General features: G+C 40.4%; 1 protein-coding gene across 2 annotated transcripts in view; it reads left to right on the top strand.

Annotated features, from left to right (window-relative positions):
* LOC143923950 (bile salt export pump-like) overlaps positions 1-17935 on the top strand; it is a 165414-nt gene that overhangs the window by 20895 nt on the left and 126584 nt on the right. Inside the window, exons 2-6 of one of the 2 annotated variants that reach the window (XM_077447898.1) lie at positions 6332-6367; positions 8653-8680; positions 12542-12605; positions 14012-14250; positions 15938-16022. In XM_077447898.1, the coding sequence (XP_077304024.1) occupies positions 6340-6367; positions 8653-8680; positions 12542-12605; positions 14012-14250; positions 15938-16022 (444 nt within the window). In that variant the 5' untranslated portion in view covers positions 6332-6339. The remainder of the gene's footprint in view (positions 1-6331; positions 6368-8652; positions 8681-12541; positions 12606-14011; positions 14251-15937; positions 16023-17935) is intronic. The other variant, XM_077447899.1, reaches the window with a different exon arrangement.

The following is a 17935-nucleotide window of genomic DNA, read 5'->3' on the forward strand; positions in this document are numbered from 1 at the left end:
TCCACTGGGCTGTTAACAGTGTAAGTAAGGAAGGGCTGGCTAAAGTATCACAGATTAATTATACAAACAGCTCTCGTGGAAGTGGAGAGGATTACCTATCCAAGTCTACCCATTACCTCCCCCACCCTAAAATTTTCCTAATAGACCACCAGCGGTGGAGATGAATCAGCTACGTTGACCTTACACTTTTGTCTTTTAAATACTCATTTAAGTTTTATCCTTATGCTGGCTAAGCATGTTTGTGTCAAATCTGCTTGCAATGTTATGTGCAGAAGTAGTAATTTATTTTTTATTTTTTAATCCACAGTTTCCTTCCAACCCAGAGCAATGGCAGGATGTTGCAGCCCAGTTCCACCATCAGTGGGATTTTCCCAACTGTGGTGGTGCTATTGATGGCAAGCATGTCCGGATTGTCCCACCACTCAACTCTGGTTCATATTATTTTAATTATAAGGGCTTTTGCAACATAGTAATGCTAACCTTAGTGTCTGCCAACTATGACTTTTTGTATCTGAATGTTGGGAAGAACGGCTGCAACTCTGATGAAGGAGTGATTATGCAAACAATTCTACAAGCGGCTCCAGAATGGCACCTTAAACTTGTCACTTGCTGGGAGAATGTTGAGGGCCTCAATTTTGTTTTTGTTGCAGATGAGGCCTTTGCTCTGGGGGAACATCTGACAAAGCAGTTTCCTATGAGGAACCTCGCCATAGAGCGGAAAATATTCAATTACAGGCTCTCGTTCCAGAAGGGTAGTCAAAAATGCCTTTGGCATCCTATCAAGTCGTTTTAGGCTGTTTTTGACTCCAATCAACCTGGCACTCTACTAGATGAACCATGTGGTCCTGTGCTGTTGCATCTTACATATATTTTTTAAGGAGGAATGCTACCAGCTACCTTGTCTCACTGCCAAGTGACGTGGACCCTGCAGTGGCAGGCCCAGCTGAAGAGGCTGCAGCTTGGCTGTCTGTGGGTGTGCTGATGCCTATTGAAAATAGAAAAAGTGAAGCTGCCTATTAAAAATACCCATACTGGATTGCCCTCACAAATTGCCAGAGATTTATGGCAGAAATACCTTGATTATTTTGTGGGTAGAGGGGCAGTGGCTTGGCAGCAAATTGTAGCTGATTATGCCTAGTATAATTTTGAGATCATAAACCCATATTTAATTTGAACTACTACTACAAATGGGCTTAATTTTGGCCACTTGCTCCAATAGTGAAAATTTACCTTTTTTGCTACATGAGGTGACAATATGTTCAGCTAACTATTATGATGTGCTGTGGGTCTGCTACACACAAATGTTTTTGTTCTTAATGGATCTAATGCATGAAGTTCAAAAACATTATACTCTTATAATTTTTTTGAGGACTAAAAATTGCAGGAGTTGGCCACATTTAAGAGGACATTATCACTGTAACTACAACAACTTAACAAATACATTGGTATTGAGCATTGAAATAATAAACCACACATTGTTTAGTAAAAAACATTTTACTCCAAGCACATTCACATGTGCGTTTTAAGGTTTTAAAACAAACCCAAATGTTGGTGTATAACATATATGTTTTGCATTATTTGACCTTTTTGGGGCTAAACAGGCATGTTCAAAAACATTAGCTACACATCCCAAACTCAGAAACTTACAAAGTTTGATTTTGGTAAAGTGAAGGCCAAAGGAGACATTAGTATCTCAAGACTGTGTGGATGTTGCCTTCCTCATATGGGGTGATATCACCCCTCTAAAAGACAAAATTTGAAGCCACGTACACGTAGAGTCATAACAATGACATTTTCCTTATGTTCCCATGCCGCAAAGGTGTTTAGTTAGAAACATCTTTTTTTCTAAACCCACAAAACAGTGTGTCAACATGTGCTATCGCCCATCACGGGGTACCTTCTTTAGGTATTCGGAAATACACACATTTTAGGCATGGGATCATGAGGGAAATAAGAATGTTAAGGCACAATTTGGGGGCACCTTCCAATTGTATCAGTTATTATTATTAAATTAGTTAGGGCAGTGTTTCCCAACTCTCCTCCTCAAGATGCAAACCCAGATCATGTTTTCTATACTTTTAGAATTTGGCACAGGTGATGTTGTCATGTTCACTGTTAGTAATTTGCACGTCATTTTTAGACTGGAAAATACAGAAAACATGAACTGGTGGCACCTAGAAGAGTGGAGTGGAGAAAGACTGAATTCTGTCCCTAAACGTTCATATTTCAAAGTTCAAAAAAAATGGTAAATATTAAAAGGGCAAACAGGAGCCAACAAGTGAACAAAAAACTTCAGAACAGGCAAGAAGAAATTCAAATTTGGCAAGCATGTCCACAAAATCTCTGATTCTTTGCTGTAAAGTAGTGGCAGCCTCCTTGATTTGCTCCAGATCCTTCAAACAGTGCAACATATCTGCTCTCATTCTGCCAATAGTCCATCGTGGAAGATCATGACCTAGTAAGAAGAGTAAAAAGTTTTAAGGGAACGATGGTCAAGTTACTAGTAAAATTCAGGAAATGCTTACCTACGCATTCTATTGTTGCTTGCAACCTGCTTGCCCTTCCGACACCTACACTACTAGGAATGTACACACTGAAACTACTCTGTGATCTTGGCCCTGGTGCCTGGGTCTCCAAAACTCGAGTACTTAGCAACACTGCCAGCTACTTCCACCTTTTCCTTCTCCATGTTAATGTTAATGCACTACATACTTTGCTAATGTGTGGGGTGGGTGTTTTGCTTGGACATCTAAACATTCAACATGTATGCACATTTGAAGACAGATTCCAACAGTACTTGCACAAAAAGGAGGCTCCCGAATACTTTCTTCCTCCTCTGGGTCTCTTTGCCCTCAGTGTAACTCGCGTCAGGTCCCATGCCTCCAAACAAACATCCTGGGTGAGTTCACCACACTCTCTTTCCTCTTTCCTCTTTTCTAAAAAGAAAGCCACCCCAAGTCCCAATCTGTTTCTAGCATCCATTTTGCTACATTCGTTGACCAACCTTGCACTAGGTCTGATGTCAATGTTTACTCCTGACTTGTTGACCCCACCATGCTGCACTCGGGTTCTTTTTCTGTGAAAAATGCATAGAAAAGCGATGGTGATGCCATTTTATAGAGGGCAAACACTGGACAAGTGCCAACATTTAAAAAGGCCAGCCGTTGCCCCCCACCCCTCTTGTCTCCAATGGGAAAGGGGATATATGATCATCCTAGCAGGGCCTCTCCTCTACCCATGTCTATACTGGCAAGGCTGCATTAATGGGCACTGATGAAGCAGGCAGCAACCAGAAAGTGTTATTTACCCCTTAAGTTCTGACCTAAGCCCATGGCCTTTGGCCCACCTAAAAACACCCCTGTCCGTGGCTAAATGAGTGCGTTTGAAGTTGTCACGTTTTTGGGGGGAAAATGGCCTTGTTGCTTCCCCTGTTGGGGCCCGAGTGAGGGTAGCCTCCCTTTGTCCCTTGTGGTGCCTTGGTTGGAGCCTCCTTTTTTGGCGCCTCCCTGTTGAAAGAAGATTAAAAAAGGAGTTCCAAAAATAAAGAAATGTCCACAAACATGACCAAATAAAAATGTTCATATCTGCTTTATATTTATCTTCATCTTTAGAATACCAAGTCATACAAAGATTTTAGAAAACCTTATTTATAATTCTCTAGAGCTACTTGGAGAAAGAACATATACAGACAGCTAACTTACACATATACACATTGGTTAGATCCAAATATTGATTACTGTTTTTATGATCTGATGTATGTACTCTGGTCATGTTCATGGTGTTTGAGATCAGACCATCGTTTTCTAATTGTGGTCCTTTGATCGTTCCACCGAAAAATCACTCTGCAAAACGGCGATGACCTTCTCCAAAATTATATCCTTTCGGCTGTTGAGCCTTTCATAATTGTGCAGCTTGCAGTTGTAATTGTGCTTCTCTAGGAGGCGCACTATCTCCACCATCCCCCCCTCGAATGGACTCGGGAAAAGCTATCAGACAGGAAGCTGAAGCCCAGGCAGGTGGACTGGAAGCATCGGCAAACAAGTCCAAGCAGGAGAACACTGGAGCAGGGTCAGGTGCAGGCAGGTTCGGCAAAAGGCAGGCAGTGAGGTAGCAGGAGGAGCAGGCAAGAACCTGATCTCGGGTGCAAGCAGGTTCAGCAGCAGGCTGGCAACTAGGTAGCAGAAGGAGCAGGCAGGAACTTAGTCAAACAGGCTGAGGTCAGATGCAGGCAGATAGCAGGGGTCGTCAGTAGCAAGCCGGGTAGGGTCAACTGGAACAGGATAGAGGCAGATGACAATCAGGGGTCTCAGGTAAACGCTGTAGACCAGACAGCACTGATGCAAAGGAACAAGGAGTTTAAATAGACTATTAGTGCCAGAAGCATGTCAGCATTTTGTGCAACACTAGTGTGCAGGCATGTGCATATGAGCATAGGTGCAGGTACACACAGGTACGTGCAAACGTGCCCTGCAGGCCTTTTCAGTGGAACATGTAGAACAGGGGGACATCTAAGGTTGCCTCTTGATTGCTGACATGCCCTTCCTGACACTCTGGAAGGTCAAGAGTAGGGACTACTCCAACAAAATATTGAGGAAGTCAGCTTTGGAGAAACTGCTTGAGTTGGTGAACCCAGTGTATCCCAGGGCAGACATCAACTATGTCAAGACAAAAATATCAAACCTGAGGAGTACTTTTAAAAGGGAGCTCAACAAGGTCATGGACTCACAGAGATCTGGAGCATCAGCAGATGACATATATGTGCCCAGGCTGTGGTATTACCACTGTTTTTGACTGACCAGACAGAACCCAGGCCATTGCTGTCTACACTCCCTTTGACATCTGCTAAAGCCACAGCTTCTGAGGTCTACCCAGGTCCTGCTGCACAGAAGAAGATGCGAAGGAGCCCAGCTTGACTCAGGTATAGCATTGTTGAACATATTTGTATCCACAAATACAATGATTATAGCTAGACGTTATTGATAAAATATCTCTGCCTTAACAAAGTGGTTTCCATATCAATAGACAGTAGTGACCAAAAATGAATGGAAAGAATTAAAAATTCTAGGGTCAGAATGATAGTCTTTTCTATGTGTCCACATTCAATTTGCAACAGTGAGGACATCACAATTGTGTGTTATTGATGACCAAACCCTAAAAAAGATTCTAATTATGTCCCATTTTCATACACAGGAAAGTGTCAGTCTGGAGGAGGCAGCGGCCAGACGTCCCAGATCCCTCCCCTATTCCCTTCTGCTAAAAGGGCCAGTTAGAGCAGGAATCAGGACAATTCCACAGCTGCCTTCCTCAGCCAGGCCACTACTGCCATCCGGACAGACCCAGATGAGGCTGAGGGATTTGCCATGGTGACGGCCAACAAATTAAAAGAGATGGACGGTGAGCAAAGGAGCAGGTGTGAGGAACTCATCTTGCAGCTTCTCAACAAGGGGCCAAATTTCACAAAACACACGTCTGTGTGATTTTGTGACCCCCATATCCACCACCTCACAGCCACCCCACCTACCACAGCAGCATAGCGGGCAATGGCAATAACAGCCACAAGACCCCCAACAAGGCCGCTGGACTGGAGATTTTCACCCCTTCACCAATTACTAATTTTCTTTTTTTTGTTGTTTTGGAATAATGATTTTATGTGTTATATATTCTATATTTTTGTATGCATAGAATGCACTTTTTGGTTACATTCTTTGTATTAGACTGACAGATAGCATCTCTAATTTAATTTGATACATTTTTTTGATGCACAATAAAAAAATTGTGTAGAATAATACTTGGCTATGTGTTTGACTTCAAATGACAGTTTGGGAGTAGGCAGTTACATTTAAAAAAATACAATGTAAAATTAACAAGGGGCACTAACATAGTTGTATCTTTGATTTTTAAAAACTACAGGATAATTATGTTGTGGTAAAAAAAAAAACAAGCATAACAATATTATTCTTAATATCACTAGAATAAAAATGCTTTTGAAAATACGTTTGCAATAACAGACTGAAAATTTACTAGCCTGCTATCCAATATTTGTTGGCCGAAAGTTGGACAAAAATTGTCTGAAGAAGCATACTAACGGTTGGATTTTAGGCCAACAATTCCCTGCCAACAATCGGATCGTGTGTATGAGGCTTAACTTTAATGGTTTTACTTGCAAGGTTTGTGTATTAAAAGCAAGTGGCTGCTGGAAGTGTAACTTATTAACAGTGTGACAAAAGGACTGAATAAAAAAAATACATATTCCAGATCCAACAATTGTGTCTGGACTTGGCAAGCTCTGATGTTAACAGTAATATAAATAATGCATTTTCATTTCTTACAGCATTAACTATGGACAAGAGGAAGTCTTCTACCACAGGTAAACACTGAGAATTTAAGTTATATTAAAGTGTAAAAAACAAAACAAAACATGCAGTATATCTGCAACACATGCACATTTCCTCATGTTTTGAAGGTGTTGTAAACCCTCGTTTTTATTTTATTTTATTTTAAATAAAAATAACAAACATTGCTATACACATTTGCTCTGTGCAATAACTTTGCACAGAGCAGCCCCAATCCTCGTCTTCTGTGGTCCCCTGCCTGCGCTCCAAGCCCCTCCTTTTCACCGGATGCCCCTACAGAGAGCCGCTTTCCTTGGGGACACCCGTGTGAGCTCACTTCCAAGTCCCGCTACTGTGTCCATTGATGCAGACGGTGGGACTCAGCCCCACCCCCCGCTCCGATGTCACTGGATTTAATTGACAGCTACAGGGGCCAATGGCTCCTGCTGCTATCAATCTGTCCGATGAGGAGAGAGACAGCAGCTGGAGTTGCTGCATTCATGCACATTGCTGGATCGGATCGGGCTCAGGTAAGAAAAGGGGGGGGGGAGTCTGGGGGAGCTGCAGCACAGAAGGTTTTTTACCCTAATGCATAGAATGCATTAAGGTGAAAAACCTTGAGTCTCTACATCCACTTTCTTTAAGGACCCTAGCAGAAAAGCACCCAGCTCCAAAGTCCTGTTGTGCTTTGACCAAAACTCAGACCCACCTACTTTCCCATCTACCCAACATAAAAGCTAATGATTCTGAAGCCACAAGATAAGGACTGGGAGGGCTAATTCATCTTCTTGAGATAACAAAAGAAGGGAGCGCTGGACACACTTCAGAATTTCTGACATGAACAATGCTAAAGTTTGATAATGGTCAGCAGGGACCGACTGAATTTTGGTGGTCTGCAAGTTTTTTTTTCCGTTCAATTTGATAGTTGAAAAACAAAAAAAACTATACATGTATACCCTGCTTTATAGAACAGATGTAACAAAATGCTTACAATGGAATATCTATCAGATCAAAATGGACCTCATAAGTGAAGTTTGTTAGGGTTTACATCAAATTTCAGTACCAGGGTGTTACTAGGAGAGAGTAGCAGTTGTAGCAGCCCAGATACATATTAGTAAGAAAAATATTTGAAAGTGCCTTGTAGAATCATGCATGACACAGACACATGAATATGATTCTCACAAGTATAATATAATTTGCCTTTATTGAATACAACATTCCCTGTTATTTACACTTTAAGGGCCTATCTACTGCATGTAAGGTAAAAGGTACATACCCCCGATTTACTATGGTATACCGGTAACTTCTTTGAACTACACTGTGCACACAATTATTAGTCAAGCTGTATTTTTTAGGATTAATTTCATTATTGAACAACTACAGTGCTATAGGTCAATCCAAAATATTAATAAACCTCAAAGCTGAATATTTAAGAAAGTAAACGTGAGGTTTTGACTTTTCTTATGTGAATATCTGTGTGTGCAAAATTATTAGTGTGCAGAATTATTATGCAACTACATGAAAAATGAAAAATTTTCCCATCTCACTTGTTTATTTTTATCTGTTAAAGTGAGAATAATACTCAAACAACTCAAAATTCTGTCTAGGCCCCTAATTTACCACAAAAAAACTGGGAAAACTTATTGACTCGTGTATAAGCCGAAGATGAGACATGCAGCAGCTACTGTAAGTGGAAAAGAGGGTCAACAATGCCCATCTGCAGCTGCATACCTCCCTGTGTACCTCCCTGTGTCCATTGCAGCCTACCTGTGTCCTGTGCATGCCTCCGTGTGCCAATCTGCAGCCTCTGTGTCCTTCTGCAGCTCTGTGCCCATCTGCAGCTCCGTGTGCCATTTTGCACCAATCAGCATGTCATAAAAACATACGGCGGCCATTCCAGGATTCAAAAGCTGCTCCTCTCCTTCTCGTCTGTGATAGGCGGAACACTCAATTTCCCAGCAGTCAGTGTTCCGCCTATCACGGACATCCGCTCATCCTCATACTACGGACGAGGATGAGAGGATGTCCGTGATAGGCAGAACACTGACTGCTGGGAAATTGAGTGTTCCGCCTATCACAGACAGGGAGGCGTGGCTTTTGAACAGTGGAATGGCAGCTGTCTGTCTGCACGACACGCTGATCAGGTAGGCGGACGGCGGTGACTCGAGTATAAGCCGAGGGGGGCACTTTCAGCCTAAAAAAAGGGGCTGAAAATCTCGGCTTATACTCGAGTATATACGGTAACTCTTCCTCACATAAATATCCACATTACATTTAACATTGTTCATTATACCTTACCTACTTGTCTCGTTCTTTCTAGAAGGAGAACTTCAGTATCTGGCAGATGGGTAAGCATTTCAGATAATGTGTTGCAATCTTTATTTGGTCTTTTTTTAGAGTTGCTGGCATGTGAACATTTCATACGTCAGTGATTTTTATTGTATTACAATACATGAGGGATGACATGCATATTTCCCAGTAAATTGTTGTATTGACTATTTTGCCATTTAAGCAGTTATAACCCGATTAACTAAATTAGGCCAGACTAAGGCATTTCATTTTTTGAGTTTGTCTCTTCCCACAGGAGAAGAAGTGTGCCCCCTTTTAAATTTCACAATCACAAGTCAAACATAAAGCCTACCTTCATCTGGCTGCCCCGAAATGCTGGATGATGCTGTAGCATTACTAGTATTATGTTTTACTATCATTGTTTCTGTACATTGGAAATGTCTCTGTGTGCATGGAGGAATCAAAGCCAAGACAACAAAAGTCTCTCAAAGTACAGAATGGCTTTTGCATTCCTTACTGGTGGAGACAGACAGGACCCCCTTCCAACTCGGTCAGTCGTTAACCAATTTAATTCTCGCTACCTGTAATAGATATCACACTGGTTACTACAATTGTCATGAAATGTTCCTTTATGTTCTATGAAAACTTCTGTCAAGCTTTCCGTACAGACACATAGGTTATTGGCCCTCAGGAGTCCAGGTTCTTATTTACTATAGTGTAAAAATAATCAAGGTGGGGTAAAGTAAAGAGCTGTATTTACAACTGTCTTGTGAAGAAGTATCTCAGTTTTTTTTTTTTTTTGTACATCTCTTTCTACATGTCTGAATGATGGAAATGCACACAGATTCACCTCATTTCATATAACTTCATATAACTTCATATAACTTCACACTTACGAAATCAGACCCAGGCCAACTTCACTCTAATCAAGTGGAACTAAACCCATCAATGTAAAGCTAATCTAAACCAAAGGATTTAAAGTGGAACTAAAGACCTCTTTTTAACAAAAACAGTTACATCTAAGGCATGCCTTGAATAATAAGGTGTCAAATGGCTGGTTTTATAACGGATCACCTGTGCAGGGCCATAGCCAGTGTTGATCAAACAGAGGCTAAAATGGCAGCTTCCTTGGCTGTAAAGGATAGGCAGTTTATGTTTTAAGTCAAAAATGTGCCCTAGGAATATGTCCTTCTATTAATTAGACATGTACAGTTCATTTCATTCTGAATTAATATTCAGACAAATTTTTTATGATTCGGATTTATCCGAATACCCGAATTACAATATAAACAAATTTTACCGAACGCTCCGGATAACGAAACAACATTTGGACTGAAATTCGAGTTGAATTTTACATCAAACTCCAGTTGAGTTCTACCTGTGCACATATTGCTGAACTCAAAGACTGGGTGTGTGTTATTAGAGTACCATTTCGGAAAAATGCTGTTTTTGTTAAGCTAAAGGTGATTTAACCCCCCTAGCGGTAATCCCGTCTGGCTCGGGTTAGGATTTTACTGATAGGAGTGGTAACCCCTGAGCCAGACTCGGGATCGCTTCGCTGGATGCAGGGGAGGACACAGTGAGAGTTACTTACCTTGTCCCCTGGATCCAGCGATGTCCTCCACGCTGTGTGATCGAGCTGTCCTCTGCTCGATTCACAGTGCCGAATGCCGCCGAGCTCCGTTCCCTGCAGGGTTACGGCGCACGGGAGCGGAGAACGGCAGCAAATTCAAAAAAGTCAAAAGACACAAAACACACACAGCACTGTAATCTTACAGATTACAGTGCTGTATTAAAAAATTACACACCCCTTTGTCCCTAGTGGTCTGTGCAATGCCCTGCATGCACTTTTATATTATAAATACAGTTTTTTCTGACTGGAATTTGACAAAATAAAATGCCAGATTTCCATGCAAAATAATTGTACCGCTTTCAGCACCTAAATCCAGACTGAATCATACCGCCAGGGAGGTTAAAGAGTCATTGAAATCATTTGTTGAAGATTTTTTTTTTGTTTGTTCACTTTGCCACATTAGAATCGAAAAAAAAAAATCTAAAGTTTTCGATTCGGCTTATTCAAAATTTACCAATTTGAACGATTCGAATAAAAAAAAATCGGTATATTCCAAGACATGAAACTAATTCCGAATACAAATTCCGAATACAAATTGAGCAAATCATGCGTACTTAACAAAACTAAATAACCAGATTAACATTTTTTCGCCATGCACATGTCTACTATTAATTACTATTGTACATACAAATCTCTGAGGTTTATATACTAAAAGCAAATAGACATGAAATGAAATTGTAATTCAGCATTACTGTGCAATTATGTTGTGCCACATCCTGTATAAACAGAAAAAGGGGGGAAGAACCCCCTATATTTTGGACTTTCACGGCACGTACAAAATTCAAAAATAAAGTAGAATAAAACAATATTTATTAGACAAAATGTATATACATATTAAACAATCAGAAAACATGTATGAAAAATCATAACATAATTAAAATGCATGCAATGATATCCGTATTATGGTGACAGCCATGAATGGAGGGTCACCCATATGACATAAGGTGGGCCAAGATGCTCAAGGATCCTACGCGTTTTGGAGAAGTGTTGGTCTCCTTCATCAGGGGTACATAAAGAGCAAAAGGCACATTTATGAATAGTTACAGAAGTGGATTCATGTAGTATAAGGGTAATTAAAATAAATCAAACAAATGTCATGCTTGGTATTCCAGTGCTCCAAAGTATATAGCATACGAATGAGGAAGCCCAAAAGGGGAGGACCCCAATTGCCTGTCCGTTGGAGTGGGAAAGGCTATAGGGTGTACACCGAGGGGGCCACTGAGGCGTAAATGGCAGAAGACCCTTAAAATGGAGGCAGATGAGGAGCAGCAAGACTGTTCGCCTAGCGTCCCACAGCGATAGCAAAACCCTCTGTTATACATACACAACATATAAATTATCTAAAAAGTTACTCTTTATTACAAAAAATATATTACAGCTGACCGATTTGGAGGTGGAAACAGACCCAGGCAAGGATGGCTCCTATCGTGTAAAAATTGCCCCCCATAATTCCCATTTGGAGAGGGCGACTCTCACCAAATACTGTTTTTTTTTTGTGAAGCAGAGAGTCTGTGGAGCATCCCAGACAATCTGTAAACCTTGGGGTGCCATTCTTGGAATTTTTTTTGGCCATTTTTTGTAGCCTTCCTTCTATCCCCTGTTTAGTTTCCCTAGACTCCCCACAGCCTGAGATGACTTAGCCGGTCTGCCCTGTTTGGAATAATGGATTCTTCTATCTAATGTTTGCCCTAAAAGACCGTCCTGAAGAAGCTGAGTGTCCACCAAAGGCGTTGTCTTTTTAGGACTGTGTATGTATACCAGGTGGTTATTGAAAATGTCCCATCATTTGTTATTTTTGCTTGTAAAATTTTATTTCGTTATGATGACTCCCTGGTAACTATTGACTTTTTGGCATAAGTAGATCCTCAAATTATATCTCCTCAGACTTTAAAAGCAAATACAAGGACACTTACGCCAGAGTTTAGTAAGAGGGGAGGCCCTGCTGACTTCCATCATCCAATAATGTCCAAAAACAAATGCGGTTTTTATTTTCCTTGCACATGATTGGGTAATCTTTGAAAAATTAAGCTTTCCCTCATTTACTAAGCTCTGGAGCAACTGCCCTTGCAAAGTGCACAGTCTGTTTGCCTTTAGTAAATCAACCCGCAGCTTGAAAATGAAAACGTATTTTTTATAATAACACGCCATAAAGATACAAGCATTCCTGAACCAAAGTCAGAGTCTAATTCTACCAAAGCACTATGTGTCTTTATTTTCTTTACTACCCTTTGAATGTTCTAATTACATTGAAAACAAAATATTTTGTTAATTGCCTTTATTTCTTTAGCTTTGAAAAGAAACCCAAGAAAAAGAAAGAAGAAAAAGAAATTCGAGTTGGATTCTTTCAGTTGGTAAGTATATGAGTTTTTATCTTCATTAGTACTACTCGGACATTGAAGAAAGGGACATACCCTGAAAGCTTGTCCTGAAAAATTGTATGTTAGTGCAAATAAAAAAAAGTATCAATTAAAATAAAAAGACCATACTCAATTGTTACATAGTAGGCGAGGTTGAAAAAAGACACATCCATCAACAAAAGTCCATCAAGTCCAACCAAACTATCGATGCTCCCTGCTCACCACCGCCTGTGGAAGAGAATTCCACATTCTAACCGCTCTTACAGTAAAGAACCCTCTATGAAGTTTAAAGGGGTTGTAAAGCTTTGTTTTTTATTTTCTAAATAGGTTCCTTTAAGCTAGTGCATTGTTGGTTCACTTACCTTTTCCTTCAGTTTCCCATTGGTGTTTAGTCAGCCAGAACAGCTTACAGAGGAGGAACAGGACGTGAGAAATTCAGACAAAGAAACAAAGAAAAAAAAACATTTAGAAGGGAAATCGAAGGAAAAGGTAAGTGAACCAACAATGCACTAGCTTAAAGGAAACTATTTAGAAAAAAAAAAAAAAAAAAACCTTTACAACCCCTTTAAGGTTAAACCACTTTTCTTCTAATTTTAGTGAATGGCCACGTGTCTTATTAAATTCCTTTTTGCTGAAAAGTTTTATCCCTATTCTGGGATATGGTATAGTATTTGTACATACTAAGGTCCCCCTGTCCCTTTTTTAATTTTGTTGCCCTTCTCTGGAATCTCTCAAGTTGCAGCACATCAATTGTTTCTGATCTTCATTAAAGGGTTACTAAACCCAGGACCCTGCATTTACTATATCAGGTCTCCTACAGTACACCAAACATGGAAATGCAATAGTTTTAGTAAATATAAACTGCTTAATACCTTTTTTATCAGCAGTTAGAGAAGTCTTGTGACTTCATCACATGACACGTCGTGCCCCATTATTGTCAATGGAACCGTTCTAATCAGTGCGACTCAAGACGCTCCGACTAAGAAAAATGTTCCTGCACTACTTTTGGTGCAACTTCAACATGACTTGCATTGACTTCTGTTTAAGAAGTTGTATGCAAGCCGTGATGAAGTCGTGTAGGGATGTTGGATTCAAAGTTGAGCGACTTTGAAGCTGCAGAAGTGTGAACAAGGTCTAAGTGTGTAACAAGAGTATCAAGATAACCAATTAGATAATCCCCCAGCACTCTTCACTACTACTGTCCTGAAATACATTTTTGTTTGGTTGGTATGGGTGTGAAACAATGCTTTCATTGCCTGCCTAGCCCATAGTCTGTCAAGCGAACCCACTTAGAAATGGTACAATGGCGGGTTCTTAACATGGTTCCTTCTGCAATTGTCAAAGAGTCTTTGTGCTTCTTGCTCAGTTACTGCATTATTATCATCATTGTCTTCTTTCAGTTCCGTTATGCTACCAGCACTGACATTATCATGATGGTGGTGGGTGCAGTGTGTTCCTTAGTACATGGGGCCGCTCAACCACTCATGCTCTTCGTCTATGGCATGATGACAGACATATTTATTGCATATGAGAAAGAAAGCCAGATACTCCAAGATAAGAATAAAACATGTATTAATGGCACCATCATCTGGATCGATGGCTCACAATTTGAAATGGACAACACTACAGTGGCGTGTGGGTAAGAGATACATACAATCTGGTTACAGTAAATTAATGCAAATGATTAATGCCCCAAAAAATTTACCATAGCTCATTACGTCCCTTAACATTCTTTATGCTTTGTTCTTTACCCTGCTATTATATATCTGTATCTGTAGAAATATCTATATGGATGTCACACCACTTCCTCATACTCAACTGAAACTGAGCTCATAATATTTCCTCCCCCATGTGCCTCTTCCCCTGACTTCTCTGTCATGAGCAATGGCACAACATTCCTCCCATCCCCACATGCCAGAGTGCTAGGTGTTATCCTGGATTCTGAACTCTACTTTTGGCCCCACATCCAATCCCTTTCCAAAGCTTGCTACCTCAACCTCTGCATCATCTACAAAATACGTTCCTTCCTAACAAATAAAACTACTAAGCTCCTGATTCACTCCCTGGTTATCTCTTGTCTCGACTACTGCAACTCCCTCCTCATTGGCTTACCTTTAAATAGACTATCCCTCCTTCAATCCATCATGAATGCTGATGCCAGGCTCATCCACCTTACTAACTGCTCAGTGTCTGCTACCCCTCTCTGCCAATCCCTCCATTGGCTGCCACTCACCCAACAAATTAAATTCAAAATACTAACAATAACTTACAAAGCCATCCACAACTCTGCCCCCAGCTATATCACTAAGCTAGTCTCAAAATATCAACCTAATCATCCTCTTCGTTCCTCCCAAGACCTCCTGTTCTCTAGCTCCCTCATCACCTCCTCCCATACTCGCCTCCAGGACTTCTCCCGAGCCTCTTCCATTCTCTGGAATTCCCTACCACAATATGTCAGACTATCTCCAAATCTATCCACTTTTAGGCGATCCCTGAAAACTTTTCTCTTCAGAAAAGCCTATTCTGCCTCCATGTAACAACTGTACTTTCATTTTCTTCATTAGTTCATCCACCACAGTTTTTGTACCCCTTTGTATCACTTGACCCTCCCTCTTAGATTTTAAGCTCTAACAAGCAGGGCTCTCTGATTCCTCCTGTATTGAATTGTATTGTAATTGTACTGTCTGCCCTAACATTGTAAAGTGATGCGCAAACTGTTGGCTCTATGTAAATCTTGTATAATAATAATGATATAATAATTATAATATACTAATGTGATCTTTAACTTTTAACGGTACTATAGTTTATTGGTGGGTAACAATGTGTCCTTCTTTCTGCACAAGCTTATGATTTAGAACATTTTGAACATTTAAAGGTGATTGTACCAAAAAATATCAAACATGAGAAGGGGCTATAGTAGTTTTTGTTGCAATTGTAAGATCTGAAATGGGAATTAGGAATGGAGGGATTGATTTTGGTGTAACCTATTTTTGCCACACTTCTGATAAAGGGGAAGCTGTCAGCTGCTTAGGTGGAATTTGATTGGGGAAAAAAAATATTTTAGGCTTTTTTTTCTTTATTTTGAAGGTGTTTTCTGGGGGATACATTAAGAGTTGATGAGGTTTATTTCACTTTAAGTTGTTTTTGTTTTAAACCCATTTCTCCCCTTAAAAAACAGCTTTATTTCACCTTCCTCATTGACTCCAATACATTGCACAAAAATAGCAAAATGTTGCGTTTTGTTTTCTGTACATATTGTTGTTGTTTGATCTGACCATTTTGAGAGGTGCTTGTACTCTACTGACTCTCATAAACTTCTGTCACAGGATAAATATTGAAACAGAAATGACACAGTTCGCCTACTACTATATCGCCATTGGAGTGGCAGTGCTTGTGATCAGTTACTTCCAGGTATAAACTGTATTTTCTTTTCTAATACCTTTGTTCTGTTTCAAGTGCTGCTTTATGCCTTGACATACCTCCCTTATACCCTGGTCTGTCTGGCCAGTATGGTCATTTTCTGAATAAGCATACTAAACAGACAGATTAACTCTTCAATAACACTTTCCAACATAGTTTTAATTCTTAAAATGCAGTACATGGAATGGTTACTGGTTATCCAAGGTGCAAAGTGACAATGATCTGCTCAACCTTTTGCCTGTTATGAAGACTAGCAGCTCACTAAGGGAACATGGAGAAGAAGGGAAAGGTCTATCCAAAGGACTAAACTAACTAGCCCCAACAGACAGGAGTACGCAGTAGTAATGGGGCATATGGGGCAATAAGTGTTGTGGGTACAAAAATGTCTATGCAGAACAGAAAAAAGTTCATAGTGTCCAATTGGAGCGTTCAGGGTAACTTTCCACTGATCTCAATGCACCAGATGCAGCACCTCTGAAGGGACTGAAGTATCTCTGGGCCAACAGATCAGAAGAACAGCAATGCACAATCTGAGTGTAGTATATTAACAGATTTATTGTGGTGAAAAGACAAATGGCAACTCACATTGTCACAGTTAAAATCAGGCTCATCACATAGTAAGGGCTTCCAATGGACGGTCTCACAAAAACAGGAAACCTCAGACCAGGATAGAAACACTTGGTGGATGGATACACCTGCAGGACCAAGAGAACACACCGGGGGGGGGGGGGGGGCAAACTAAGTGCAGCATTAATTGTACACAGTATTACTGGCAAATTAGCAACTAACATGGGAAGAAAAAATTGCACTTTTTGTATGTAATCCGTGAATGGCCAGGCCAGCTCATGCATCTGGGATGGGGAACCTCTTTCTGCAACTTGCAGCCTGGAAATTTAGGACGTTAGGCTGGATGACAGCTTAGATGAGGAATTGGAAACCAACAAGATGATGGAGGGCTTCTTGTGGGATGCAGAGCAGAGCGGAAGTAATGTCATTGGGATGTCAGGGGGCGGATTCTGTTTCTCAAGCTTGATTTCATGATTTTGAAAAAAATGGAGCAAGAGAAATTCTGCCTCTACTATGTTTCCAACTATCAATGTGACTGTGGCAAAAATATGGAGCTGATAATACCTGAATTTCGACCTGTTCAAATATGAATAACCCAACTAAAATTTTATCTGTTATGGCCATTGACAGAAAATTGCCAAGATCCTAGATTTGTAGAAAAGAACAAAACAAATCAGCATGTTTAGTGTCTTCTGTTATCTCTGAGTCTGTAGCAGAAAGCTGCATGAAGTTGGAAGGTCTGCCATGTCACTTCAAATTGCTATTCAATATGTCCACACAGTAAATTTAGTGTCACCATGTAACATTGTGCATGACAGCCAGGCAGTGGCTTTCCTATCCTGACTGGACCTCATATGACGAGGGGCCAAGCAGCGGTGCAATCTGTCACCAGCTGTGTCCCTGTGACTGATCAGTGTTCCGTCTTGCATCCAGTACCAGGTGACTGCTGTGACCAATCACAACAGGTCACATGGCTTCCTTTCCATTGTGTAGAATTGTGTTACTTGCTGTGATTGGTCAGTTTGATTACATGGTACAGACCGGGTCAATCACAGCCCATCTGTACCATGTGATTAGCTTTGACCAATCACGGCTAATTACAACAAAACAAACTGAACGAATGACAAATGGAGAACAATTATTTATTTGCAATATTTTAGAACAGAAATTAAGAAAAACTATTTTTTCTTCAATTTTTTTTTATTTATTTAGCAAAAAATAAAAAAACCCAGTGGGGATTAAATACCACCAAAAGAAAGCTCTATTTATGCGAACAAAATGATAAAAATGTCATACAGGTACAGTGTTGCATAACTGCGCAATTGTCATTCAAAGTG

The sequence above is a fragment of the Lithobates pipiens genome, unplaced genomic scaffold (genome assembly GCF_037356315.1).
Source record: "Lithobates pipiens isolate NorthernLeopardFrog02 unplaced genomic scaffold, aLitPip1_a1.2 Scaffold_22, whole genome shotgun sequence".
In the NCBI taxonomy this organism is placed as follows: Eukaryota; Metazoa; Chordata; class Amphibia; order Anura; family Ranidae; genus Lithobates; species Lithobates pipiens.